Below are 25,797 nucleotides of genomic sequence, written 5' to 3' on the forward strand. Positions count from 1 at the left end.
CTTCACCTCTGCAGGGTGGATGTTCCTGGAGGACAGGGGCTGACTGGCGATACGGGGGAGGGGGGGACAGACCTGGACTGAGAGCATTTTCGCTAAGGTCTGCGCACTTTGCCAAGTTGCTGGCTACCAGCAGTGGCTATGGTTGTGATCGCTGCAGCGTTTCAGAGCTCTGCTGTGCGATACCGCATTAGATGGATATTAGAAAGCACTATCATAAAAGTGCTTTTCCAAGCAGCTGTCACAGCGGTCTTCTAGAAGGGGTCTTCCCAGGGATAATGCCTCCAGTCTTGCTTTTATCTTCTTGCAATGTTGCTTGGCAAAATAGCGCGGGGTCTTTGCAGAGGTTTTGTGAGGGTAACAGGGCTCCAAGAGGTTTGTAGAGCTGGAATAGATTTTAGCTGAGTTTATCAAGAAAAAGGGTGTCGTTGACGATCTCTGGTGACACCTAAAATGCAAATGTGGATTTTGACACCAAAGCGATGCTGGCTCACCCAGCTGAGACTTGCGGCACGGGGCTGGTAGCAACAGAAGGGAAAGTGTTCAGTAATTGTCTTGTTATTGCATTGTTATTATTAGCTAGTATTGTTGCTGTCTTCTCTCACTCTTTGAATTTAAAAACGTGTTTGATGACCATGTTGCTCTTGATTAGCAGCCCAGCGGTGGGAGCTTTCTCCATTCACTGACTCCTTGTCTCTTCCTTCCTTTCAGCATTCCGGTGTCTTTCACTTTCTTCACTGCAGCCAAGTCTCCCTCCAGCTCGGCAAGATGTCTATGCTGGACATGAGTGAGTTTGGGGAGGCTGCTGAATACCTCCGGAAAAGCTACACAGAGCAGCTGAAGCTTCAGACAATACCGTTTGATGGTAAGACCCCAAGGCAGGTCTCGGCACAGCCCTATGTGTGTGCCCCCAGCCAGCCCCTTGGCCATGGCTCTCTTCAGAGACCATCTCCATCCCTTTTCCAGTGCTGTTCCTTGTGGTATTGCAGGTGCAGCAGAATTGCCCCCAGCACCCTGAAGGGCAGGAAGATTTTAGAAGTAGGAAAAGCAGGGTCTTGACTTTCCCCTTGTTTGCTGAGGTGCAGGCAGAGGTGGCCCTTCATTTTCCCCATCCCTGGGGGGCTGGAGGGCTGAGGGAGATGGGCTGAAGGACTGGTGTCAAAGCCTTCTCCAGCTCTGTTTCACTTTGGAGATGTCTGCTCTGCTCAGCCACGCCACTGTACTGCAGCTCACTGCTCCGGCTCCAGGGCCCAACTTGCTTCTCTCAGTTTGGCAAATGAGGAGACTTTTGCTTCCTCTCACTGTCCTTTTTTCAAAAAGGTCTGAGTGCAAGCACATGTGAAGCAGCAGACTTTTGTCAGGCTAAAAGTTGACCCCAGCAAAGTAAACCGCTGCCAAACATGAAGCAGACAAAGAAATCCCAGCTCCTATGACCAAAAACGTAGGAAGGAATAATCACTGTCCTTCCATGTTATTGGAGTGCATTCAGGTGGCTTTCAGTTGACAATTTCAAATAGTTTCCTGCATTTCAACCTGTTTGTGTCCCCTTCCCTTCCCTTTCCCTATCCTCTCCATTCCTTTCTCCTCCAGGAAAGAAGCGAGTTTGGATCCCGGATGAGAAAGAAGCTTACATTGAAGTGGAAATCAAAGAAAGCTCCGGTGGCAAAGTCACTGTGGAAACCAAAAATAAGGAAGTAAGCAAAATACCTTTCATTTTCCAAGGGAGATAAAGTGTGTGTGGAAGGGGGATACATATGACAAGATCACGTCTGAAACTAGCTGAGCTCTTGCTGATAACCCTTCCATGCTCAGCAATCAGTCATGCCCCGAGGGGACACACACCGCGGTGTGTCAGGACACGTAGGCCAGTTACTTGCCAAAAGCAGCAGCGGTTCATCGTCCCCCCGTCGAGGGTTTGCTTTCAAACACCATTCACCGTGCAAGGGAGCGAAGGGGGACAGTGGGGCTGGCCCAGCACAGCCCCCGGCCACGGGAGGAAGAGCTGCCCCAGCGCAGCCCCTTGCAGGGCTGAACCACTGCCTGGCTGGTCTCAAAGGTGGAACAAGAGGTAAGGGGCCAACTGGCCAGTTCCTGCTCTTTTTAGCCAGGATTTGCAGCCAAGTGAGTGGTGCTGCTGGGAGAACAGATGCTGGGCAGAGGGGTAGGACCAGCTCTCTGTAGTGGTGAGGCTCCCGCTTTCCAGCAGCAGCAGGGAGGCAAAGCAGCCCAGGGTCAGCTGAAACTTGTCAAGATAATATCCAGTACAAATAGCTGCAAATGAGCTTAATTAATACTTGTTTCATGGCTATGGAAGTCGCATGGCCCTGCAACTTCATTGCAGCACAGAAACCCACACTGGGGTAAAACTGGAAAAAAGAGCAAGAACCTGACCAGGCAGTAAATGATAGGCTTTATTATTTATATTTCTTGGCTAGTCAAGAATGGCACTGAGAAGTGCTAATGTCTGCCAAATTTAAAAGGAATCATCTTTGAAAAGTGTTAAGGCTTTGAATATATATTTGTCTGGAACTGGGAAAATAAGTAAAAAAAAATTTCCCCCTCCAAAATAAAATTTATTGAGGAGGCAGTATAAATTTTATAAGCTTATTCTGATGTTTAAAAGATCCTCAGCTTCTGCAAACAAAGGAGTTTCCAAACCTTTTTTGCTGTTCTCTTTTGAAACTGTCCTTTTTAATAGTTTGTCACAGACTTACAAAATCTGAAACTGTATCTGCTTTCCTGGATCAGCATTTCCAGCAGAAACAGCTTCAGGAGACATAACCCCATCCTTATCCTTCTGTCTACCCTCCTGCTTTTTACACCTAGCACCTTTTAACACCACACACTTCATGTTTACCCATAAAAGAACCCCAAACAAAATCTCTTTGAAAGGTTTCATGTAATCTTTATTAACAAGACCATTTGCTAAATCCGGATTCTTCCACTCGGGCCAGATACGTAACGCGATAGTTTCCCAGTGCTTGGCTTCGTGGGATTAAATAAATCCAGTTATAAGTGATGGTGTATAGGCTTCAGCTGTTTGCCCAAATAACCAGGGATCTCTCCGCGTGAAAGCCTGTGCCGCCACAGGGCTTTAGGCTGCAGAGGAGAGCACAAGACGGGGTGTCGAGCATGTTGTGGGGTGACATCTTGGTGCCCCCCGGCTTGGACCCCCTCAGTCGGGCTCAGCCACAGCCCATCTCCCTGGGGCTGGGGCTTGCTAGTCCCCACTGGCCTTTGTGGCTGGGGTGCTGGTGGGGCTCCCCCAGCCCCGTCACCCCAAAATGGAGGGCAGCCCTGCTGGGAGGACCACCGACAGGGGCCAATGTGGGACTGCTAAATGCCCGTCTGCTTGGCGGGTTTTGGGGGAGAGGGTGTTCAGTGGGCACTGGGGTCCATCTGATGTGTCCCTCCTCCTCCGGCAGACGCGGGTGGTGAAGGAGGATGAATTGCAGCCCATGAACCCCCCCAAGTTTGACATGATTGAGGACATGGCCATGCTGACGCACCTCAACGAGGCCTCTGTGCTCTATAACCTGAAGCGCCGCTACTCCCACTGGATGATCTATGTAAGCCGACGGTGCCCGGGGTTCACCTCGTGGGGTAGGGGGGTGAAGGGGCGTCAGGGAAGTTCCGTCCCTCATCCTTTCCCCCCTGCAGACCTACTCGGGGCTCTTCTGCGTCACTATCAACCCCTACAAGTGGCTGCCTGTCTACACGGCACCGGTGGTGGCAGCCTACAAGGGCAAGCGGCGCTCCGAGGCACCCCCGCACATCTACTCCATCGCCGACAACGCCTACAACGACATGCTGCGCAGTAAGCCCTCGCCTCGGGGACCCCCAGCCTGGGGGATTTGGGCTGTGGGGGCAAGGGGTGAGGGGGGGGGCACTGGCCTAATGCCCGCTCCTTCTCTTCCAGACCGCGAAAACCAGTCCATGCTCATCACGTGAGTGCCACCCAATGCCCTTGCCCCATCCAGCCCCAGTGTGAGCAGTCATGGCCCCCCACGCCGTGCTCCCGGGGGACCCCTGGGCAGGCACCCCATGCCCCAGGAGGGCCCCCATGGCCACATCCCCCCCCGGCCCTGGCAGCTGTCGGCCCCCCCGTCCCTTCCCGCCCAGCCTGCCACCACCGCGCCAGGTGACAAAGCCCTGCGCGGGCCTGGCGGGCAGGCTCCCCCGCACCCCGACAGCTGCGGGCGCTGCCGTGGGGCACCCCAACCGCCGGCGGCCTCTGAGGAGCAAGGGGGAAGGAGAAATGGAGGCCAAGGCCGGAGGGAGATGGCGGCGGTGGCCGGTGGGGCGGTGGCGGGGGAGGAGGGTGACGTGGGAGGGTGTAGGCCAGGTTGATTTCAAGTGACATATAGATAAGGGCTATATAAAGGACTCTAAAGGACCCTACGCCGCTGCCAGGAGCCACGGACGTTTTTAGCCTCGGCCATAGCCTAATTAGGAAAGGCAGGGGCTGTGGAGAGATGCTTGGCACGTGGCTGGTGGCGGCTCTGCCCCCCACCTCCCCCCGGCTCTTTGTCATCTGGGATTACAATGGGAGAGCAGCTAACTATAGGGATGAGCTCAGCGGGGCCCGCCTGGGCAGGGTACACCCTGGTACGTCTCCAGGACCCCCAACAAAGCGGGGTGTGCTGAAACAACCTGAGCGGGCGCAGGCGAGGCTGGCTCCTGGCTGACCCCGGGCAGCCGAAGCCCCAGGGCTGTACAGCGCCGGTGGGTGCCTGCACCTCCCGCAGCCTCTGCGGTGGGCAGCTGAGCCCCCGCCGCACCTTCGAGGAGCTGGGCAGGGCGCGGGCTTGCAGCGAGGATGGAGCTGGGTTTCGCTCCAAAGACAAGCCCCAGAGACAGGCACATACACCCCCAGGGTGAGGGCTTTGAGAGTGCCAGCCTCCCCACCCCTCCGATGCTTTGCTTCTCCCTCCTGGCATGACGAGCGGGGCGGCAGGGCGGCAGGGTCTCTGTTTGAAGTTTTGTCTGTTCTTTGCCTCATGTCCTTGATCTGTGTATTTCTGTTACTCTAAGCGGAGAATCTGGTGCTGGTAAGACTGTAAACACCAAGAGGGTCATTCAGTACTTTGCCATTGTCGCAGCCTTGGGCGACACACCGGGCAAGAAATTAGTAAGACCCTCTTTTGAAACAAGTTCTTGCTGTTTTCTTCCTTTCTTTCTTTTTTATTTTTTTTAATTTTTTTTATTTTTTTTATTTTTCCCCTTTCCCTCCTTCTTCTTTTTACCTCTTTTTTTTTTCCTTCCCCCAACTTTTTGCATTTGGAAGCGTGTTTTGGTCTGACCCACCCAGGGCTTGGCTTTTCCCTGACTTTTGAACAAGCAAGGCTTGAAATCATCTTGCTCAAGGGGAAATGGATTTTTTTTTTTAATGTGGCTGCTCAATCTGTGCAGCCCGGAAGAGGTGCTTTAGATGCCCTCTTTATCTTCTCTTCCTCCTTCAATACCCTGCAGATCTTCTTCTTAAGGAGCATTAAAAAAATGAAGTAAACCCACCATTTCCCACTTTGCCTCTTTTAAGCCTTGCTTTTCATCCTTTTCTCCTTTTTTTATCCTCTTGTTCATTTTGACCCTTTTCTACTTTGTGCTTTTCTTGCTCTTGTTTTGATTCTTGCATTTCTTTGGTGCTGGTTATTTTTGAGCTGCCCTTGCAATTGCTTATTTCTTCTTGATACGTTGAGGCTCCAGCCTGCTTTGCCCTTGTAGAAACAAACTGGCTGCTTTAGGTATCAGACAAGCAATACTTCAGCATTATTTTCTTTACTCTTCTTTGGGTTTGAATTTAACTGTTCTTGCTTTTTGACGCATTTCTTTATTTTCTTGAGCTAATCTATTTAACAACTTTTTTGCATTTCTTATGAAGTTTAATCCTCCCATGTTTTTCTTGGACTTTTTTTGGCACTAAATGGTCATGCCCTGCTTTTCTGACCATGCTTCTTGTGGTTCTTGTCTGGCTTTTCTGGATTTCTAAAGACGATTTTCTTTCCTTTCTCTAGGCAGCTCTTGCCACTAAAACTGGGGTAAGTGTTGTAGACTCCTAATCTTGAATGCTGAGGACAGAGTTGTGCTGCACCACAGAGCTATGGCGGGGTGATGAGGAAAGCCTGTGTGGGGCCTCTGCCTCGGGTCTGGGAGCACCTGGGCAGCATTTAGTTCTCCGCTTGGCTTTGTATCTCCCACCTTACCATAGTTTGAAGCTTTGGTGGTTTTGCCTCTTCATGACTTTCTACCTTTCTGACTCCACCTTTCCTTCAAGGGATCTTTACTCTTCAAATGCTCGTTTCTAACCAGCGCGGTGTTTGCCTGGGGGTGCCGTGGGCTCCTCCAAAGATAAGGTGAAGCCTCCACTCTGTGGTAGTGTCCCCCCTGCCTCGGAGCCTGGCTGAGGGTGGTGGTGCTGAGGGGCAGGGAAGAGCCTCTTTGCCATGGGCAGCACCGTAGCCTGGCTGCAGACCTGCACAGGCCACCCTCTGCAAAGACCTGAACTGGCTTGGCCCCACCACATTGTAGGCAGCTGATGTCCTTCTCTGGGGTGTGTTTCTGAGGTGCTTTATTAGCTCCAAGGAAACAGCTGAGTGGCTGTGGAAGTCCAGCAAAGGCTCGGTTTGGTCCCTGGTGCTCCCAGCACCCCAAGGGCTCAGCCATTTCAGCAGATCAATTGTATGCCCTTGGGCTTGGTTTCTCTGAGCACTGTGGGACAGCCTTTAGCTCTTGTACACCCTTGGCTGGGGGATGCTCAGTAACACATAAATCTGCTTGGGCAAACTTACTGAGAGTGAGATAGCTGGGGCTGAATCTGGGGGTCCTGGGGCAGCCCCCATGGAATCTCACAGGCCAGGCAATTTTAGATCAGGCTGAATTTAAAGATAACAGATCGAAGGATAACCATCACAGCTGCTCCCTGTCTCTTTTGCTCTTCACGTGCCTGAAGCTGCAGAGGTGGGGAGAAATCATGGGCCCCATGTTGAAAAGACAGTGTGGCTCTTGGAGGGCAGAGCCCGGAGCTGGTGTTCCCCACCTAAGGAAAGCCCTATGGACTGTAATGTGTCAGAGCACAGGCAAAAGCTCTCAGGAAAAATCCTGCAGGAGCCTGTGCCACCAAACTCTACTACTGTTTTCAACCCCCACTATCCTTCATGTGGCTTGGCACGAGCCTTTTTTCTCTCCTTGAATGCTGGTCCTGCTTTGCCTGCGTTAGGTGGAGGCTGTCTCTTTATCTTTGAACTGTGCATGTGAAATATGAATGGAAAAACAAGGTTAGGGGAAGATTAATCTTGGGACTTGCTCTGGAGACCTCCAGTAAGTTCAACAGGTCACGCCAGCTGGGACCTGTGATGTTTTCCCGTCACGCTGTGACCGTGCTGTGCATGTTGTTGCTGCAGGGAGTTGTAGGCCAAGCCTGTTTTCTGGATCTCCTCTTTTGCGATGTGCTGTGATTTGAACTGTCCAAGACTTTGGTTTGATGGATGAGGAAATGCCTGGCAGAGCCAAAGAGCCTGAAATGTTTCAGACTGTTGTGACAATGCGTGCTTGCTCTTGGATTGCATATCTTATCAGCCTAAGGAAGGGGCTACGGACTGCCGTGTGCAGAAAGGACAGTAGCCTGGATACTCAGAGGGACCAGTTCAGGGAAGGGGAAGCCCACAAAAGGGCATTGCTGCAAAACCTAACTCTGGTGACCCTAAACTGAGCTGCATTGCCTCTAGACAAGGAGATGCCTCAGGAGCAGGAGGCTCTTAAAGATAGCCAACAAGCATAGCAGGCGGGTGGTGCCAGGATCCCCACTCACTGTTTCCCTGTGTTGTTGGTAACAAATCCCCTCCGGCTGGGTGGGATCTGACACAACCTTTTTATTTTTTTTCCCAGGGCACCCTCGAAGATCAAATCATTGAGGCTAACCCAGCTATGGAAGCTTTTGGCAACGCCAAGACCATAAGGAATGACAACTCTTCACGTTTTGTAAGTGTCTTAGCAGGACAGAGAGCTCATGTGTCGTGTTTATGCAATGAATGCATTGCTTGTGTGGCATTGTGGTTTTGTAGGGCATGAGACAAAGGCACGTAGCAGGAGGCTAGCTCTGCTTCCTGGTGGGGCTGGATTGCTGAAGTGAAGCTTCTTCTGATTGCATCAGTGCAGTAGATGGTGTGCTGGTCAGAAAAAATCACCCTGGTGTCACAGCCCATGGCTGGCCTTACAGAACCAGAGCTGAGAAGGCCAGTAAGCACAGCCTGAAGTGCTGGAGCTGGGAGAGGCAAGGGTGCCCCTTCCGAGGAGCAGCATCTTTTCGACTAAGTGCAGCCTGGGTCTGCTGTGGGATGCTGAGCTCATCAGCCACAGGTGGCTTTGATGCCTGTTCTTGTGCCTTGGAGGGAGAGAAGACACCTGGGTGAGATTCCTCAGCACACCACAGAGCAGGAGGCCGTGGGCAGACTCAGTATCACACTGCCCTGCAGAACTGCTTAGCTTCAAGAACAGGTCTGAGGACAGGGATTTATCTGTTGTGAGTGAAATTTCTGCCTGTATAGTGTTTAAAGCCTTAGGCAATGCTGTCTGACCCTCTGCATGTTACAAACCAGGGAACTTCACCCATCTACTCCTCACTGAGCCCAGTAACTTGCCTGGTATCAGCAGAAGCTTAAGAAGTGGGAAATTACCAGTTTCTTGTAGTTGTCTGAGGTTTCTGGGTGCTGTTCAGAGTTGTAGCTGTGTAGCCAAGCCCAGCACTCATCTCCTGCAAATGTTTTCAGGGCAAGTTCATCCGGATCCATTTTGGCCCCTCAGGGAAGCTGGCCTCTGCAGACATTGACATCTGTGAGTAAACACGTGCCAGCTGCCGTGGGGAGGGATTTCTTCTCGCTATTTGTGTTGATGCTGGGTCAGCTTCGTGGAAGAACAAGCCCTCCCTTAACCCCTCTGCCCTATTTGATTCTAGATCTTCTGGAAAAATCAAGAGTGATTTTCCAGCAACCTAAAGAGCGAAGCTACCACATCTACTACCAGATCCTCTCTGGGAAGAAGCCAGAGCTGCAAGGTAAGGCAGCCGAAGCTGTGGCAGAGTCTTTGTAGCACGATGGCCTGAAATAGCCACAAGTAGGGCTCTGTTGCCAGCTTTGGGGTCCACAAAGAATGAGCAAACCCAGCCCACCATGCAGGTACTGCCCTCAAATGCTTTGCCTGCTGCTGAGATCATAGGGTTGGCAGGTAATTCAGGGTGGAAGGGATTTCAAGAGGTCATCTAGTGCAGGATCCTTTATCCTCACTGACCGAGGAGCCAGACTAAAGCCTTTTCTGCAGCTGTCTCGGAGCAGAGCAGTGGTCACTTGGGGTTTGTCTGCAGGGTGGGAGCATGCTTTGCAAAGCTGCTTTGCATAGAGTGCTCATCACGTAGTAGGTACAACACTGACCTCAGCATGTGCAGGCTGAGTATTTCCTCATTTTGGGGTAGGGGGAAGTGTTTTGCAGCCCACTCTGAGCTTCTTCGGCCACCCTAGTGAGATGACCTGTTTCAGGTGAGCTTGAAAACAGCTGCACAGCTCACTCGCAGCAGCAGCCCTGGCTGTAGGCATACCCTAGATGTGTTCCCCAGGACAGCCCCAGCTGACCCAAATGTGCAGGGCAGCGGTCCTGTGCTCTGAGCAGCCCTGCCCTCCAGGTGCCAGCTCACACGCGGTACACGGGAGACCTTTCCACACTGCAGAAAGATGGCTGGCACAGTCCCCTGGCGTGGTCAGCCTCTTGGCTGCAGGCTCTTGAGCTTGTTGCTGGCTTGAGAACAATACCTTATTAGGTAGGTCTGGAGAGCTGTGCAGAGCAGTAATCTTATCTGGTGGTCACAAGGACATGGATGGCCACTTCTAAATCAGTCTGCAGCCAAGCCATGTCCCAAGATAGCAAGCAGGAGGCATATCACAAAAGAGATGGACCCGTGTGTGGACCTGCCTGAGCTTGAAGAGGCTGTTCCTCCCACCAGCTGGTGCCCTCTAGTTGAGGCTGGTGAAGCCTTACTGCTCCATCTGTGTCTCCAGGGTTGTCCCTCTGCCCCAGCTTTGTCTCTGTCAGACTGGCCTCACCCTCTACATGTGTTCCCCCAACAGATATGCTGCTGCTCTCCCTCAACCCCTACGACTACCACTTCTGCTCGCAGGGTGTAACAACTGTCGACAACCTGGATGACGGCGAGGAGCTCATGGCAACGGATGTATGTGTACTTCCTTCAGACTGCACATCCCGAGGAAGGAGACTTGGGGTGGGGTGGGGGGTGGGCAGGCACAACCTTCTTCTGGGCAGACATGGGGACGTGTTCTGGCTTTTCTGTGTCCCTCTTTAAATTAGCTGTGAGTTCCTTCTGGTTTATTGGCAGTCGCTCTACACATGCTGTGAGCGTACAAGGAAGAGCAGAGTGAGTCTGATGTCCATCAACAGCCTCATCCAGGCAGAGTAGTTCCCTGCATTAGGGAGGGCTTCTAGCACAGAGCACTTTGCATGGCTCCTGTGGCAAGATGAGACCTCAGCTTGGAAAACTCCATGCTTTTGGGTGCTAGGCTAGCCCTTTTGCTTTCAAATAGATCTTGTGGGAGCTGCACTCGCATTCAGAATCCTATGGACAGGATTCCTTGGCTAGGTGCCCACCAGACAGAGCACCCTGCTCAGAGCCCCGGGATAGAAAGGGTGCCTTAGGAGATGGTGGGAGGACCAACCCTCACCTCAGAGTGGTGATTTTTTTTCTCTATATATTGCTTTGTCTCTCTTCAGCATGCCATGGACATCCTGGGCTTCAGCAATGACGAGAAATATGGCTCCTATAAAATAGTGGGTGCTATCATGCACTTTGGCAACATGAAGTTCAAGCAAAAGCAGCGAGAAGAGCAGGCAGAGGCTGACGGCACTGAAAGTGAGTTTGGCTCCATGCTGCCAGATCAGGCATGCAAATTCCTCCCAGGGCAGACTGTGATAACTTCCCTGGGCTGGTCCATGAAGGTCAGTCACCACAACCCCAAGCAACCCACTGTCTTAGGACCTGCTGTAGGTGCACAAAGGGACTAGTCCTTGAGCGGGCATATGTAGGAGAGCCTTTCCTGCACGCGCTAGGTGGTCTCATCTGCGTCAGACTTGCCTCCACAGCATCACAGGCTGTCACACCCTGGCTGTGCTTCACCTCGTTCAGTTTTCATCTGCCCTTCGTCTCCTCTTCTCTTGCACTTCATGAGACAGCCTTCCAGAGCAGGTCATCCACAGAACGTGAGCCAGGCCACGATCAGGTCTGCAAGGACCTGCTCAAGTCACAGCCTCCTGAAAAGTGGTTGAAGTAGGACACAGTCACTGTCTAATAATTTTTCCTTGTTTGTTGCTTAGGAAAATCCAATGCAAATCATAGATCTAAGACAATAGTCAGGCTACAGAGCAAACCTGAACATTCAGAAAGGTCAAAGCTCAAATATTTTCTGTTGCTTTTGCCCTGCTGCATTATGCCTTATGCTCCCAGGCATAATGGAGAAGCTTCAAGGAGAGGGTGACTTTCCAGCATGTAGAAGGATGAGAAGAGGGAGCCCTGTCACTTAACTGGAAGGCTTAAGCAGTGACTAGACATCAGCTGAGGCAGGGATCCAGCAGAAATGACTACCTGGATTAGACCTTGTCATGCTAATATTCATGAAGGAAGAGTTCCCCTTGCCTGAGGAATGTCAATGCAAAGCTGCTACCTGGTAATTAGTGAAGATTTTGATCTAGCAGTGATTTCCCTACAGAAGTGATTTTCTGGCTACAATCTGCTATTAGGAGTCTATGAAAGATAAGCAAGAAAATCACCTCTCTTCTGGTCAGTTCAGATTTGCTGCATGGGAATCCAAGCTTCCACCGGCAAATACATAGCTATCACCAGATCAAGAAGACTCAAAAAGGCGTTAGGCACCTGTCAAGGTGCAGCAGGTCTGCTATGGCCATCTCCTCCAACCAGTAACTTCTCAGGCAGCAGCTCCAGACTTTAAAAGCGTCATACAATATGCAAGATGAGAAATCACACTAGACACTGGAGGGAACTCTGGAGCAGGTGGAAAAACTACTATAGTTAGCACTGATCAGCAGAAGAGCTGGTTTGGGTTTTTTTCTTTTTTTTCCTTCCCAAGTCTTCCTTGCTGGCTCCTCATGCCTTTGTACTGTTTTACAGGTGCTGACAAAGCTGCCTACCTCATGGGAATCAGCTCAGCTGATCTTATCAAGGGGTTGCTCCATCCTCGTGTGAAAGTGGGCAATGAATACGTGACCAAAGGTCAGAATGTGGAACAGGTGAGTGTCCAAGGACACCTCCTTACTCATGCTGGTATGTGACTCCTTTGCAAGCAGGCCCATAGCACAATGTTCTCTGCACAGGGTGAACGGTGCTTCAGTTCACTCTCTCGGCTTTAGGAGGAGACCCCAGAGCAGCATGAGAAGATGTATCCATGATTATTGGCTCTTAGCAGCTGGGAAAGCTGGCAGCAGAGCTGGCAGACAGCTCTGGATATTAGCCAAGGCTGGAGGTTCAGTGCAGTATCTGAGATGTGGGTTGGATCACAGCCAGAAGAGGTCCATTTTCTATGGGTCTGTTTCAGAGACAGTCACACACTCCCAATGAAGAGTTCAGCTCTGGAAAGTAGAAAACTTATCTAAATACTCATCCAAAACTCATTTAAACTTATATTGTGGGAGACTCAAATACACCAAAAACGTATCTTGTCAGATTCCAGCCACATCACAGTTAGGAACCCAAACCTGGCCTGAACAGTGCAAGCCAGTCGAGGAAAATTCAAGACAACCTTAGGAGCTGGTGTCTTACCCAAAGTGTGCTGTAGGCTTCTGCCATGCACAAGGCTTCTGAAAATACCCCTTTAGTCTGAATCTGTATCCCAAGACCTTGGAGGCTAAGACCAGGCCAGGGACACAAGAACACACTTGTAAGCATGTGAAAATTAATCTTGGAGCACATACTGTAACCATGAACTCCCTGGATCTCTCTGTCTGTCCTTTGTGTGCCAAGAGGAGCTCTCTTCTTCGTCCTCTAACTCCTATGAAAGCAAGGAGAAGCATAAGTGCTCGTGACCTGCTCTATGATTTGTTTTGGCAGGTTGTCTATGCTGTGGGAGCCCTGGCTAAAGCCACCTATGATCGCATGTTCAAGTGGCTGGTGACTCGGATCAACAAGACCCTTGACACCAAGCTGGCCAGACAGTTCTTCATCGGAGTACTGGACATTGCAGGCTTCGAGATATTTGACGTGAGTTCTGCCAGCCCCCTGCAGTGGGTTCAGAGGAATGTTATAGCTAGACAGCTCAGTCCCCTCATGATTGACAGCTCTATCTCTTCCAAGAAACTGCTGACCTTGATAAGAAAAAGAGCTCTCTTCTGAAATAATTAATCTGGAGCAAACGGGCAGTTTGCAAGGACTGTTGTAACATTGCTGTGGGCACATCTCCAGTGATTTCTGGCTACCTGCTCTGGTAGCAATCCAGCTGAGCCTGGCAGAGATCACTCCACACCTAAACAAATCAGAAGAGTGAATCACTTCACATTTGGAGCTCCTTCTGACACAGATGTATTTTATTCTTGCAGTTCAACAGCTTTGAGCAGCTGTGCATCAACTTCACCAATGAGAAGCTGCAACAGTTCTTCAACCACCACATGTTTGTCCTGGAGCAAGAAGAATACAAGAAGGAAGGCATCGAATGGGTCTTCATTGACTTTGGCCTGGACCTGCAGGCTTGCATTGACCTCATTGAGAAGGTAAAGCATGAGTGAGGCACAGGAACGGTACTTCTGGTAGGCAGTTTGTTTGCAAAGACTGGAACAGTGAGAGGTGCTCTGCTACCAGAAATGAAATTATTCCCTCCCCAGTCAGTGCCAAATGTCCCATTTTGTTTTTCCCACATTTACAGCTCAGAGCCTCCAGCCCATTGAGTCCTTTTTGGCACAAATTTTGACTTTATGAAACCAAGGAAATTACGGTCCTACCCACCAGCGAGCCACAAAACCTGGTGCAGCCTTTTCCTCCAGAGAACAGTGATCTCTGCCCCTTTTTTCCTACCCACTTGCTGCTCCTTAATGCCTCTTAAGTACTTGCTATTTCAGAGCAGCTTGTGTAAAAGATTTCCACCATTGCATGGAGGAAATTAATATTTTTTTTTTTTTAAAAAAAAGAGAAAACCTGTTAGGATACTGGAGAGGATGTGACCTTGCTCAGTGTCACCAAGACTCCCCCATTCTGGGATAGGACATGGCAACACTGAGCTCAGATCTCTTTATACCACCTTCTCCCTGCAGCCACTGGGAATCCTGTCCATCCTTGAAGAGGAGTGCATGTTCCCGAAAGCCTCTGACATGTCGTTCAAAGCTAAGCTCTATGACAACCACATCGGGAAGTCGCCCAATTTCCAGAAGCCCCGGCCGGATAAGAAGCGGAAATACGAGGCCCACTTTGAGCTGGTGCACTATGCTGGGGTGGTACGTCCCACCACTGGGGTGGTCAGCTCTCCCACAGCATTCACACTGTCCCCCTTGCAGGGCCGTCCTTACCTTTGCCTCTCTCCTCTGGTGGCAGGTGCCGTACAACATCGTTGGGTGGCTGGACAAGAACAAGGACCCCCTGAATGAGACAGTGGTGTCTGTCTTCCAAAAATCCCAGAACAAACTCCTCGCCTCCCTCTATGAGAACTACGTGGGCTCTACCTCAGGTGAGGATCAACCTCACCCCTTTTTTGACCTTGATCTCTCCCTCCCTTAGCAGTAAAGCCTCCTCACCCCCACGCTGAGCTGTTGGTGCAGCATTCCTGCACCCAGCAGCCTGGGCAAAGGGAAGACCCACACTGACCCCTAAAAACCTCCATGACCTGGGTAGGTGGGTTCTCTGGACACGCAGCGCTGCCCTAGGGGCTTTAGGGTTAGGGCCAGGCTGAGCTTGTGCAGTGCTGTAGAGCTGTCCTAGAGCTGTCCTGGTGGCCCTGTGACTTGGGATGTGTGAAGGGGTCTCTTATTACCAAGAGCTGAGGAACAACACCCAGAGTTGGGTGCTGTGGGAGGTGTTTATGGTGGTCTGTGGCTTGGCTCTGCAGCAGGGCACTACCATCTCTGCTTTGCAGAGAGCCAGAGCTGCAGGCATTTCAGGGGTGTTTAGGAATGCCTCTGAGTCCTCCCAGTTGAGCAGATGTTTTGCTGACGTAATTAATCAATATTTCAACCCAACAGAGGAACCTCACAAGCCAGGGACCAAGGAGAAACGTAAAAAGGCAGCTTCTTTCCAAACAGTGTCGCAGCTGCACAAGGTAAGAGCCAGCCCCTCGTTCAAGGCCATGAGGGAAGCACGCTCGGTGTCCCAGTATCAGTCCCACTTCCCTGCCAAGACTGGGGTATCTTGCACATGAGCTCCTGGGGCCTGAAGGAGCACCAGGGCTCCTGCAGGACCACCACTAGGCAAAAAACCCTAACACCCTCTCATCCCTGGGCAAGGAGCCTGTGCCTGGCGGAGTCCCAGCCCTGTCCCCGTGCTGCTAGGGAAGGACACGAGGCTCCAGGCTGGGAGAACGATGGTTCCCTTTGAGCTGGGGCTTGTGCTGCTTCTGCCCACGTGATGCTTGCGCTGCTCAGCAGCTCCTTCGCCTTTGAGAGAGCGGCAGTTAAGACTTGTAGTGATGTTTAGATAATGTATTACATGAACATCACTTTAAGTCTGTGCTACTTCTCTCCTCATTCTTGTCAGCGGGAAGGACAGCCTTTGGGCAGAAGAAAATGAAGGAGGATCTTGCAGGTCTCTGAGCAGGCAGCTCTCTGCTGTCCTGTCCAGGGAGGTGACCTGAGCTATTTTACAGCTCAGGATAACCCGCCCCCCCGTTCCCATGCTCACCACAGGAGTTATTTTTCCACCCCAGAGCTTAAACAACTGGAAAACAGCACAGACGGCTGTGTGAGCCCAAGGCTGTGCCCTGCCATGACAGCCTTGTGGTGACAGGGTGCTCAAAATGGGCCAGCACTTGTGTCAGAGCCCCCGTTCAGGGAGACGTGACTTTCTTCCTCCTGGACAAGTCACAGGCCTTGGTGAGAAGGTGCCCCATGATGACATGGAGCTGTGGGAAGTGTTCCCTTCCCCGCGCTGGCCCTGGACAGGGTGAGCCTGTATGAGAGGAAGGCAGGCTGGAAAGATGGAGGGTGCAGATGCCTTTCCCACAAGAAAAAGGCAGGGCCTTGTCTTGGCTTGAGCCCTGCCTTGGAGAGTAAGGGGGGGCCCAGACCGGGTCAGCCGGGCCCTCTGTCGTGGCTGAGGGCAGCATTGTGGAGGTGCAGGGAAAACCTGGTGAGGTGAGGACCACAACCAGTGTGGATGCCAGCACTAGATTTTCAGGGTGCTGAGCACAGGGCTGATGGGCAGCAGCAGAGCTGTAATACCAGGGATACGTTCAGTCCTGTGTTCCTGGTTCTTCCCTGCAGCAAAACTTTACCTACAAACACTCGGGAAGCATCTGGCTCCTCTCTGGCATAGCAAAACCCGCAGATGCTGTTTGGCATGTCTCCAGCCCAGTCCCCTCTGCCATTGCTCCCATCCTGGCAGAAGGCAGTTGTCCTGCTGTGGGGCTGGAGATGTCCCTGGGCAGCATAGCACAGAGAGCAGCCAAGCAGGAGGGAATTCCCCCTTTCTCACAGAGTGGTAAGGGGCGCTCAGTGTCTGCTCTCTCCCTGCCTGTGGGGGGAAGGGGCTGGAGACAGTGTTGTAGGGGAGCAGAGCTGTCACCTCATGCCTCATCCCCCGTGTCTGCCCTACAGGAGAATCTCAACAAGCTGATGACCAACCTCCGCTCCACTCAGCCCCACTTCGTCCGCTGCATCATCCCCAACGAGACAAAGACGCCAGGTATGCATGGACTGCGTCAGCACCCTAGCAGCTCCCTTGGGTGACATCCACGTGTGGGAGCTGGCAGGGACTTTTGCACCTGCCTTCTCCCCGACACTTTTCTTGCAGCAGGTCTGCTGCCACGGGGACCTGGCCCCGTCTCAGTGTGGAAACCCCTGTGACCCATGCCAGTCTCCTCTACTGGGGAAAATAAGTTTTGCCAGGCTCCTGTTTTGGCTGTACATTGATGGTTGGGCTGCCTCACACTTGCGTAGAACAGCAGACACGGACGAGTCTGTCAGGCTGGCTTCCACCATCCGAGGCTGAGGCTGCAGCACTGGTGCTCAGCATAGGCCTACAGGACAAGTTAACACCTGTGTTCAAAACCATGGCTGTTTCCAGAGTTCAGGCCTGTGCTGCAGCTCCATTTTCCCTGTCCTCTTGGGATGATTGCCTGCTACATCTTTGTTCTCACCCGTAGGAGCCATGGATGCCTTCCTGGTGCTGCACCAGCTGCGCTGTAACGGTGTCCTTGAAGGCATCCGCATCTGCCGTAAGGGATTCCCCAACAGGATCCTCTATGCAGACTTCAAGCAGCGGTAACCCCCTTTTCTTCCCTGCCCATCAACCCACGCGTGTTCTGAGGGGACACGGCCTGGCCCTGGCTCTGACCTGCTCCCCACCTTGTGCAGGGCTGATCAGAACCACCACAATACGCCCAGTGCATGTACAGTTTGGGATAGCTCTGCTGCTGGCTCTCTGGTGCCAGGCGTGGATATTTTGGTGCCAGATGTGATGAGACAGCAGGGCTGGTGATGTTTGAGGTCTGAATGCAGGGCTGGTGTAGCTGGATGGGGGCAAGGTTCAAGTCCTCCCATCCTGGCTCAGATTTCTCTCTGCCCTTGGGATCCTTACCATTCTCCAGCTGCCCCCTCCACCCTGCTTGGCCTGAGCCTGACCAGGCATGGTGAGGCCAGTGGCCACCTCCTTCACAGTCTTCCTTGTGTTCAGGGACTAAGATCTGGCAGAGTTCCCTGATGTCTGCTCTGCAAAGAGCCCATATTGCACCCTGGAACTCCTGGGTCGTACATAGCTCCAGCCTGTGCTGCAGAGACGTGCTCCTGGGAGAACTGCCATGACTGGGGTGTGGGGATGATGGTGGAGCCATCGACACTCTACTGGGGTTCTCTTGCATGTCCTCTGTGTGCTGTGTCCCTGCAGCTACCGTATCCTGAATCCAGCAGCTATTCCGGATGACAAGTTTGTGGACAGCAGAAAGGCCACAGAGAAGCTGCTGAGCTCCCTGGAGCTGGACCACTCGCAGTACAAATTTGGTCATACCAAGGTGAGACCAGGCAGCTGGTCCTTGGGAGGGAGACGTGTCCCCTCCTGTCTCCCTGCAGTCCCACTGTGCTCTGCGCCCAGCTTGCTGCCTGCGTGGCCACAGCCCTGCTGCAGTCCTGCACTCTGCAGGTTGCCTGTGGCCCTTGGAGGGAGGGCAGAGGAAGATGCAGGCTGGGAAGAAACAGGTCTGAGCAGAAGGTCACTGCTGCCTGACCTCATAGCACCTGACACAGCAGCTAGTGTCTGCTGGGGAATGCAGTGCTCAGGGCAGGGAGATCTGGTGCCCAGCTGTGCCTGCTGTGGGTGCACCTCCAGCCGGGGCAGCCTGGGCGTGTGTGCCCCTGCAGGGAGGGGACCGAAACCAGCAGAGTGTACCCCTGCTTTGGGCCACATGTAGTGATGATGCTGAGCCTTCTGTCCTCTCTGCTGTTGACCCTGCTCTCACTCTCTTGCCTGCAGGTGTTTTTCAAGGCTGGTTTGCTGGGCTTGCTGGAAGAGATGCGAGATGAGCGTCTGGCCAAGATCCTGACCATGCTGCAGGCCAGAATCCGCGGGCACCTCATGCGCATCGAGTACCAGAGGATCATCAGCAGGAGGTAGAGCTGTGGGGGCAAGGGGCAGAACATTGTGTGTCTCCTTGATCCTTCTGCACATTTCAGTGTGTTTGACCTGTGGGACTTGCCTACGGCTGGCAGTGGTTGGGAAAGGCCAGAGGGATGGAGGCAGACCTGTAAGAGGTCTGGCGTGGCCCTGGCAGGGAGGGTCAGTGTATCTAGGTGGAGGAGGGAGCCTTTGGTTTCCACTGGAAGATTCCAGAGGGTTGCAGAGCAAAGAGAGCTCAAATCCAGGCCATGCCACCCATCCCATTACAGTGTGCAGACAATGTGCAGCCATTTGTTCAACATGCTGCCATTTGTCCCGCTGGGGAAGAATAGAGCCATGCCCAGGCCTACAAAAGCCAGGTCTCTGCTGCAGTGGTGATGGGACACAATGAATCTACACCCATGATGATGCTCTTCTTGTATCCCTCCAGGGAAGCCCTCTACACCATCCAGTGGAACATCCGGGCCTTCAATGCTGTCAAGAACTGGTCCTGGATGAAGCTGTTCTTCAAGATCAAGCCTTTACTCAAGTCTGCTCAAACTGAGAAGGAAATGTCCAACCTGAAGGAGGAGTTCCAGAAGCTGAAGGAGGCTCTGGAGAAGTCTGAGGCTAAGAGGAAGGAGCTGGAAGAGAAACAGGTCTCCATGATCCAGGAGAAGAATGACCTGGCTCTCCAGCTGCAGGCAGTGAGTGCCTCCCCTTCTCCCTGGATATTTAAGGACAGTGCAGGGTCCATGGGTAGAAGAAGGAGCAGGGTGTGCTAGGTGCCCCTTTCAGCCCCCTGCAGTTCTGAGACCCCTCATTGCCACAACCTGTATGAAGTGCAGTGTTAGACTTGATGCAAACCTGAAGCAATGTCACAAACTTGCCACCTCAGGGCTGCTGTGGGAACTCATGCTCCCCTGGCTCTGGAAGGCGTGATCTCCTTCCAAGGGGGTGGGAGGGATGGCGATGTCTGCTCACCAAACTGTGGCTAATCTGTGCCGTTTCTGTGCCAGAAGTGTCAGTCCAGTGAGGAACTCCGGAAAGATTTAGTTGCTGCTAGCCTTTCAGCCCTGGTTAGTGTTAGTGGTTGTCCCATGGACCTTGAAAACGGGCAGTGACTAGAGCTGTGGGTTTTTTGTACACCTGAGCACCTTGAGTGTGCTCTGCCCCTTCCACAAGGAGAGCTTCAGCTCTGGGCCAGGAAAGCATGGCTGAGAGCCTGCTGGTATGCTCTTGAGGCGGTGGGTGAGCACTGGTTCTCCTGTGCCTGTCGCAGGAGCAAGACAACCTGGCAGATGCAGAAGAACGCTGCGACCTGCTGATCAAGTCCAAGATTCAGCTGGAGGCCAAGGTGAAGGAGCTGACAGAGCGTCTGGAGGATGAGGAGGAGATGAACTCAGACCTCACCGCCAAGAGACGGAAGCTGGAGGATGAGTGTGCAGAGCTGAAGAAGGACATTGATGACCTAGAGATCACGCTGGCCAAGGTGGAGAAGGAGAAACATGCCACGGAGAACAAGGTAACTGACCCCCTGCGCAGAGTGCAGCCTCCTTGCCCTGGGGCCTCAGTGCTTGTGAGGGCACCAAAGAGAAATGTCAGAGACGAGGCTGCTGGTGTGTGGGAGCTGGAACAGGGCAGAGGAAAAAGAGGTGTGGGAGAGAGCAGAACCTTCTGGTGTCCCGCCTCATTGCACACGAGTGGTATGGGCAAACAGTGCTGTGCAATGGCAAGTGACCTGGGGCACTGACAAACCACCTGGTGGAACCAGCCTGGCCAAGGGGAGAGGGGATGGATGCTGATGTGGTGCCAAGCTGTTGGAAGAAGGGTTCGTCGCAGTCAAGAAGACGCTCAATATGAGTTACGCATCTTGCTCAACTTTATCAGTTTCTAAGACTACTTATATAGAACCGATACACATGCATATTCGTAAAGCAGAAATGTAATTGGTTAGTAGTCTCTAAACGCGCGCGGTTCTCACACCCCTAATTATCATGACTGAAATAAGCATTCTATCCATGTAGCTAATTGTGTTGCTGTGCTTCAGCCTTGTAGTTTGTTACTCCCTATATTCCCGTACCGCTCCCTACCTTCCTTGGCCCTGCACCTGCTTTCCCAGCAGCTGTAGCTTGTTACAGCCACGGCCTGTTGGCACAACATAATGACTTGGTCTCAGGATTCAAGAGTAGCTCAGGGCTACCTTTCTTGTTAACTTCAGCACAGCAACTTCAGCACAATTCTGATTACAGGCCTATTCTAATACCAGGCCTGGATTGTGCAGATCTTCAGAGATTCTAAAGCCACGCTTCTGCAGCCATTCTTCTGCACCAAGCTGCTGTTGATAATGAGTCAGGCTGCTGATTTAGCTTTGCATCCCCTCTCTCTGAGATGTACTGTTTTTGACCTCACTGACCTAGGTGAAAAACCTGATTGAAGAGATGGCTGCTCTGGATGAGATCATTGCCAAGCTGACAAAGGAGAAGAAAGCACTGCAAGAGGCCCATCAGCAGGCCCTGGATGACTTGCAAGCTGAGGAAGACAAGGTCAACACACTGACCAAAGCCAAGGTCAAACTGGAGCAGCAAGTGGATGACGTGAGTCATAGGCCAGTGATGGTGCAGTGAGAGAGGTTTGAGCCACAGCTCCAAGAGAGCCCAGAGGCTGTCCCTGATGGGATTTGGAGGGTGGGATCATTATCACATCCCCATTTAATATGGCCAGTTGATGAATAACCCCATTGACAAACTGCCCCTGAACTGAGAGGTGATCTGGAGTACCTCACGGAGAGCAATCCTGGCTGAGGGAATGGGGCTGGAGAGCAACTAGGAAACAGCTCTAGCTCTCAGGGCTGGGAAATCTCCCACAGCAATGGGCATGGGGAAGGTTGGGGCTACAGAGGGTCCTTTCCCTCCCTATCCTATCTCTCCCTTCATTCTCCAGCTGGAAAGCTCTCTTGAACAAGAAAAAAAAGTCCGCATGGACCTGGAAAGAGCAAAGCGGAAGCTTGAAGGAGACCTGAAGTTGACACAAGAGTCTGTAATGGATCTGGAGAATGACAAACAGCAGCTGGAGGAGAAACTCAAAAAGTGAGTGTGTGATATGCGCCTGGGCTGCCTGCTTACTCCGCCAGGCAGTGCCCACCTCTAAATCAAGTGGACGTGTGGCCTCTGCAGAGGCTGCTGGGATGTGATCACGGGCTGGCCTGATCAGTCCAGGTAAAATGAGGGCTTAGTTTTCCTGGGCACTGTGCGGAGATGCTGAGGAGCTTGTCAGCTGCACAGACTAATAGGTCAGGGCACTATAGACCTTTCTCTGTACGTGAGGTTGGAGAGGAGAGACTTGCCTGGCAGGATCCTAGCACAGAGCTGGGACCTCAGCTACAAGTACAGGCTTCAGCACTTACGTCCCATTCTTGCTGGGGAACTGGAGAACAACACCTCTAGGGAAAACCTCAGAGCCAGGCTGTCTGCCAGCTTGGCCACTCCACCTCCCCCTCAGAGCAGCCTTTGTGCTGCTTCTTACCCCTGCAGTTCCTTTCCTGTATGGGTTCGGTTTTCCTCTGGACCTGGGTGTTACAGTGCAAGGGAACAGTCTTCCTCTGGCTTCAGGAGCCAGAGGGACTTGGCGGGACAGCGTTGGTTGACCAAAGGCTCTGCCTTTCTGTACAGGAAAGACTTTGAAATGAGTCAACTGAATTCAAGGATTGAAGATGGGCAAGTGACTGAGGCCCAGCTGCAGAAGAAGATCAAGGAGCTCCAGGTATGGTGGGAAGAACTGTTCCTACAGCCCAGGGGTCCTAAATTTCCATCAGATGTAAGGTACTGGGGAATCTGCAGGGGCCAGTCCCTCTCTGAGCACAGGGACATCTTGGCAGAAGAGTGATGAAAAAAGCTGGGGCTGTTAGCAGAAGCAAAGCCCTCTGCCAAAATGTCATGGACTGAAAGTTAAAAGTGTGAACTGTTGAGGTGAATGCTAGCACCAGCATGAGGAGCAGCTTCTAGGAGGTAGTTCTCTGTCCAGACTAAAACCTTAAATCCAGTGCCTAAACTCTGAAGATCCAGATCTAGTGTGTTGAGCTTCTTCCTGTCAGAGACAAGCCCCCATGTTCAGGCTGTTTGTGTGAAGGTTCCCACTGAAAAGAAGCTCCTGTCAGCTGGGATCCTGATGGCTGGGTACACAGGAGAGCAGGAGCTCTGCAAAGCACCCTACCAAGCAGCACCAGGCGTGCCTGCCTCCAAAAATCCTCACACAGCATTTGCTCCAGACTGGTGGCTTGTTGCTCACTAGCATCAGCGGAGACACCTTGCTCCGCTGTGGAGAGCAAAGATGCTGGAGCTTCAGCCAGTGCTTGGAGTATCTGCCTTATTCTGTCTCTGCCAGGCCCGCATTGAGGAGCTGGAGGAGGAGCTGGAGGCTGAGCGTGCCGCCAGAGCCAAGGTGGAGAAGCAGCGGGCAGAAGTGTCACGGGAGCTGGAGGAGCTGAGCGAGCGGCTGGAGGAGGCTGGTGGGGCAACGGCCACGCAGCTGGAGATGAACAAGAAGCGGGAAGCAGAATTCCTGAAGCTGCGGCGGGACCTGGAGGAGGCAACCCTGCAGCATGAGTCCACGGCTGCCGCTCTGCGGAAGAAGCACGCAGACAGCGTGGCGGAGCTGAGCGAGCAGATCGACAATCTGCAGCGTGTCAAGCAGAAGCTGGAGAAGGAGAAGAGTGAGATGAAGATGGAGGTGGATGACCTGTCATCCAACATTGAATACCTCACCAAGAACAAGGTGGGCACTGGTTCTGTACGGGGCAGGTTCATCTCTTCCGTGTACATCAGTGCCACTGGTTGCAGTGTGTCCAGCGCAGCCACGTCCGTGGGATGTTGTCCTACGTAGCTCTTTGCCATGGCCAAGTCCCTCTGTTTCACTAGGTATAGCTTGTCCCTATGTCACTATGGCAGTGCTTGTAGGATGCTTTGCTTGTCCTAGTCAAGTCTGGAGGATCTGGGAAGGCATTTCCTGGGAGACTGACTGCAGAGAGCCCCTGTTAGCTTAGCAGAGACACGAGAGCTCTGGCAGGCTCCTGCTCTCTGCCTTGTGTGCGCATGGGATCAGCTGTGGTGGCCCAGGGCGATGCAGTTGCTGAGCACTTTCTGGGAGAACGGCGCTGCCTGGCCAGAGCTGGGTCTCACCCAGGCTTTGCTCGGTGCGTGCAGGCCAATGCCGAGAAGCTGTGCCGCACCTATGAGGACCAGCTGAGCGAGGCCAAGTCCAAAGTGGACGAGCTGCAGCGACAGCTGACCGACGTGAGCACGCAGCGGGCCAGGCTGCAGACCGAGAACGGTAGGTGAGGGTGGCAGCCGGGGGACACGTGGCTGCCCTGGGGCCGGTCTTGCACTGGGGCATCTGACGGGGGGTGGGGTGGGGTAGGGGGGTGCTGTGGTTTGGCCAGGCACTGTCCTCTTCCTCCCAAGGGCAAAATAAAGATAGCAGGAGCTCCATCTGGAGTGGAGTGGGGTGTCTGTGTTGTGCCTCCCCCAGGCCTTGCTTGGCAAGGAGGAGGACCTCTGGTGATGCTAGTTGTGCTGGGGGATGTGCTGCGATCTCAGGCATCAGAAGGGGGGGTCCCTAGCTGGCACGCTTTGCCTTTAGCTGCTTGCCCCTCTGCCCGTGGGCCCCAGCTTGCCTGGGTGGGGGAACAGCTGGGGCTGCTGGAGGTCTCCATGCAGCTGAAGGCCGCAGGCTCTGGGGAGTGCGAGCTAACATGGATTGCAGCTCTTGGCCCCAAAGTAGCTGTTTTGGTTCTGTTTGAACCCAGGGGAGCTTAGTCGGCTGCTGGAGGAGAAGGAGTCCTTCATCAACCAGCTGAGCCGTGGCAAGACCTCGTTCACACAGAACATTGAGGAACTCAAGAGGCAGCTGGAGGAAGAGACCAAGGTGAGGCTTCAGGCCATGGCTGATCTGAGTGACACAGATCTTAGGGAATGGGGCATGTGTCCCAGTGTGACAGTGGCCCAGATTCTTGGACTGGGAAGGTGAGATATACCCTGCACACAGGAGCCCCAAGGGCAACTCTCAACCTGGGAAAAACAGGAGTTTCCTCCCACTGCCCCCAGTCCCGCTGCCGTGGCCAGTGTCCTGGCGCCTGGCACCAGCTGTTCCTCTCACAAGCTTTCTCTTCCTCAGAGCAAAAACGCCTTGGCCCATGCCCTGCAAGCCTCCCGGCACGACTGTGACCTGCTGCGGGAGCAGTACGAGGAGGAGGTGGAGGCCAAGAGTGAGCTCCAGAGGAACTTGTCCAAGGCCAATGCAGAAGTGGCCCAGTGGAGAACCAAGTATGAGACGGATGCCATCCAGAGGACAGAGGAGCTGGAGGAAGCCAAGTAAGTCTCCTGGCAGAAGTTGGTTCCTTGCAGGTGGCAAGTTTCTGTTCAGTGATGGGGCTTTCCCAGACACTGGGGTGAGACTGCACCCTCCTGCCCGGGTTTGAGGCTGTTTGGGCAGGCTGTGGCCTCCCCTCCTCGGAGCGGTGGGGTGGGATGGCGCTTGGGCTGGGGGCACTCACCCCTCGATGCCATCGGCAGGAAGAAGCTGGCCATCCGGCTGCAGGAGGCGGAGGAGGCAGTGGAGGCCGCCCACGCCAAGTGCTCATCACTGGAGAAGACCAAGCATCGGCTGCAGACAGAGATTGAGGACCTCTCGGTGGACCTGGAGCGCGCCAACTCCGCCTGCGCTGCCCTGGACAAGAAGCAGCGCAATTTTGACAGGATCCTGGCTGAGTGGAAGCAGAAGTATGAGGAGACCCAGGCGGAGCTGGAGGCGTCGCAGAAGGAGTCACGCAGCCTGAGCACAGAACTCTTCAAGCTCAAGAATGCCTACGAGGAGTCCTTGGACAACCTGGAGACCCTCAAGAGGGAGAACAAGAACCTGCAGGGTAGGACTGGGCTGAAGCTCACCTCCTGCACTCTCTGCCCAGACTCCTGCTCTCACAGGCAGCCTCCTGCTCCCCTGTCCTCAGCCAC

At 53.1% G+C, this 25,797-nt stretch overlaps 1 protein-coding gene across 1 annotated transcript in view; it reads left to right on the forward strand.

Moving 5' to 3' along the window:
* Positions 1-712: 712 nt before the first annotated feature.
* The window catches only part of MYH7B (myosin heavy chain 7B), a 28,688-nt gene continuing 3,603 nt past the window's right edge, over positions 713-25,797 (forward strand). Inside the window, exons 1-32 of the mRNA XM_037403170.1 lie at positions 713-862; positions 1,588-1,691; positions 3,423-3,566; positions 3,658-3,814; positions 3,917-3,944; positions 5,032-5,128; positions 6,012-6,035; positions 7,882-7,974; positions 8,763-8,826; positions 8,948-9,046; positions 10,110-10,213; positions 10,768-10,906; positions 12,179-12,297; positions 13,115-13,264; positions 13,600-13,770; positions 14,308-14,487; positions 14,585-14,717; positions 15,229-15,305; positions 16,798-16,885; positions 17,346-17,463; positions 18,086-18,209; positions 18,668-18,804; positions 19,242-19,497; positions 20,073-20,315; positions 21,211-21,387; positions 21,734-21,879; positions 22,462-22,552; positions 23,174-23,563; positions 23,992-24,118; positions 24,594-24,712; positions 24,962-25,158; positions 25,360-25,709. Coding sequence (XP_037259067.1) covers positions 766-862; positions 1,588-1,691; positions 3,423-3,566; positions 3,658-3,814; positions 3,917-3,944; positions 5,032-5,128; positions 6,012-6,035; positions 7,882-7,974; positions 8,763-8,826; positions 8,948-9,046; positions 10,110-10,213; positions 10,768-10,906; positions 12,179-12,297; positions 13,115-13,264; positions 13,600-13,770; positions 14,308-14,487; positions 14,585-14,717; positions 15,229-15,305; positions 16,798-16,885; positions 17,346-17,463; positions 18,086-18,209; positions 18,668-18,804; positions 19,242-19,497; positions 20,073-20,315; positions 21,211-21,387; positions 21,734-21,879; positions 22,462-22,552; positions 23,174-23,563; positions 23,992-24,118; positions 24,594-24,712; positions 24,962-25,158; positions 25,360-25,709 — 4,543 coding nt within the window. The 5' untranslated portion in view covers positions 713-765. The remainder of the gene's footprint in view (positions 863-1,587; positions 1,692-3,422; positions 3,567-3,657; positions 3,815-3,916; positions 3,945-5,031; positions 5,129-6,011; positions 6,036-7,881; positions 7,975-8,762; positions 8,827-8,947; positions 9,047-10,109; positions 10,214-10,767; positions 10,907-12,178; positions 12,298-13,114; positions 13,265-13,599; positions 13,771-14,307; positions 14,488-14,584; positions 14,718-15,228; positions 15,306-16,797; positions 16,886-17,345; positions 17,464-18,085; positions 18,210-18,667; positions 18,805-19,241; positions 19,498-20,072; positions 20,316-21,210; positions 21,388-21,733; positions 21,880-22,461; positions 22,553-23,173; positions 23,564-23,991; positions 24,119-24,593; positions 24,713-24,961; positions 25,159-25,359; positions 25,710-25,797) is intronic.

This window comes from Falco rusticolus, chromosome 10 (assembly GCF_015220075.1).
Source record: "Falco rusticolus isolate bFalRus1 chromosome 10, bFalRus1.pri, whole genome shotgun sequence".
Classification (NCBI taxonomy): domain Eukaryota; kingdom Metazoa; phylum Chordata; class Aves; order Falconiformes; family Falconidae; genus Falco; species Falco rusticolus.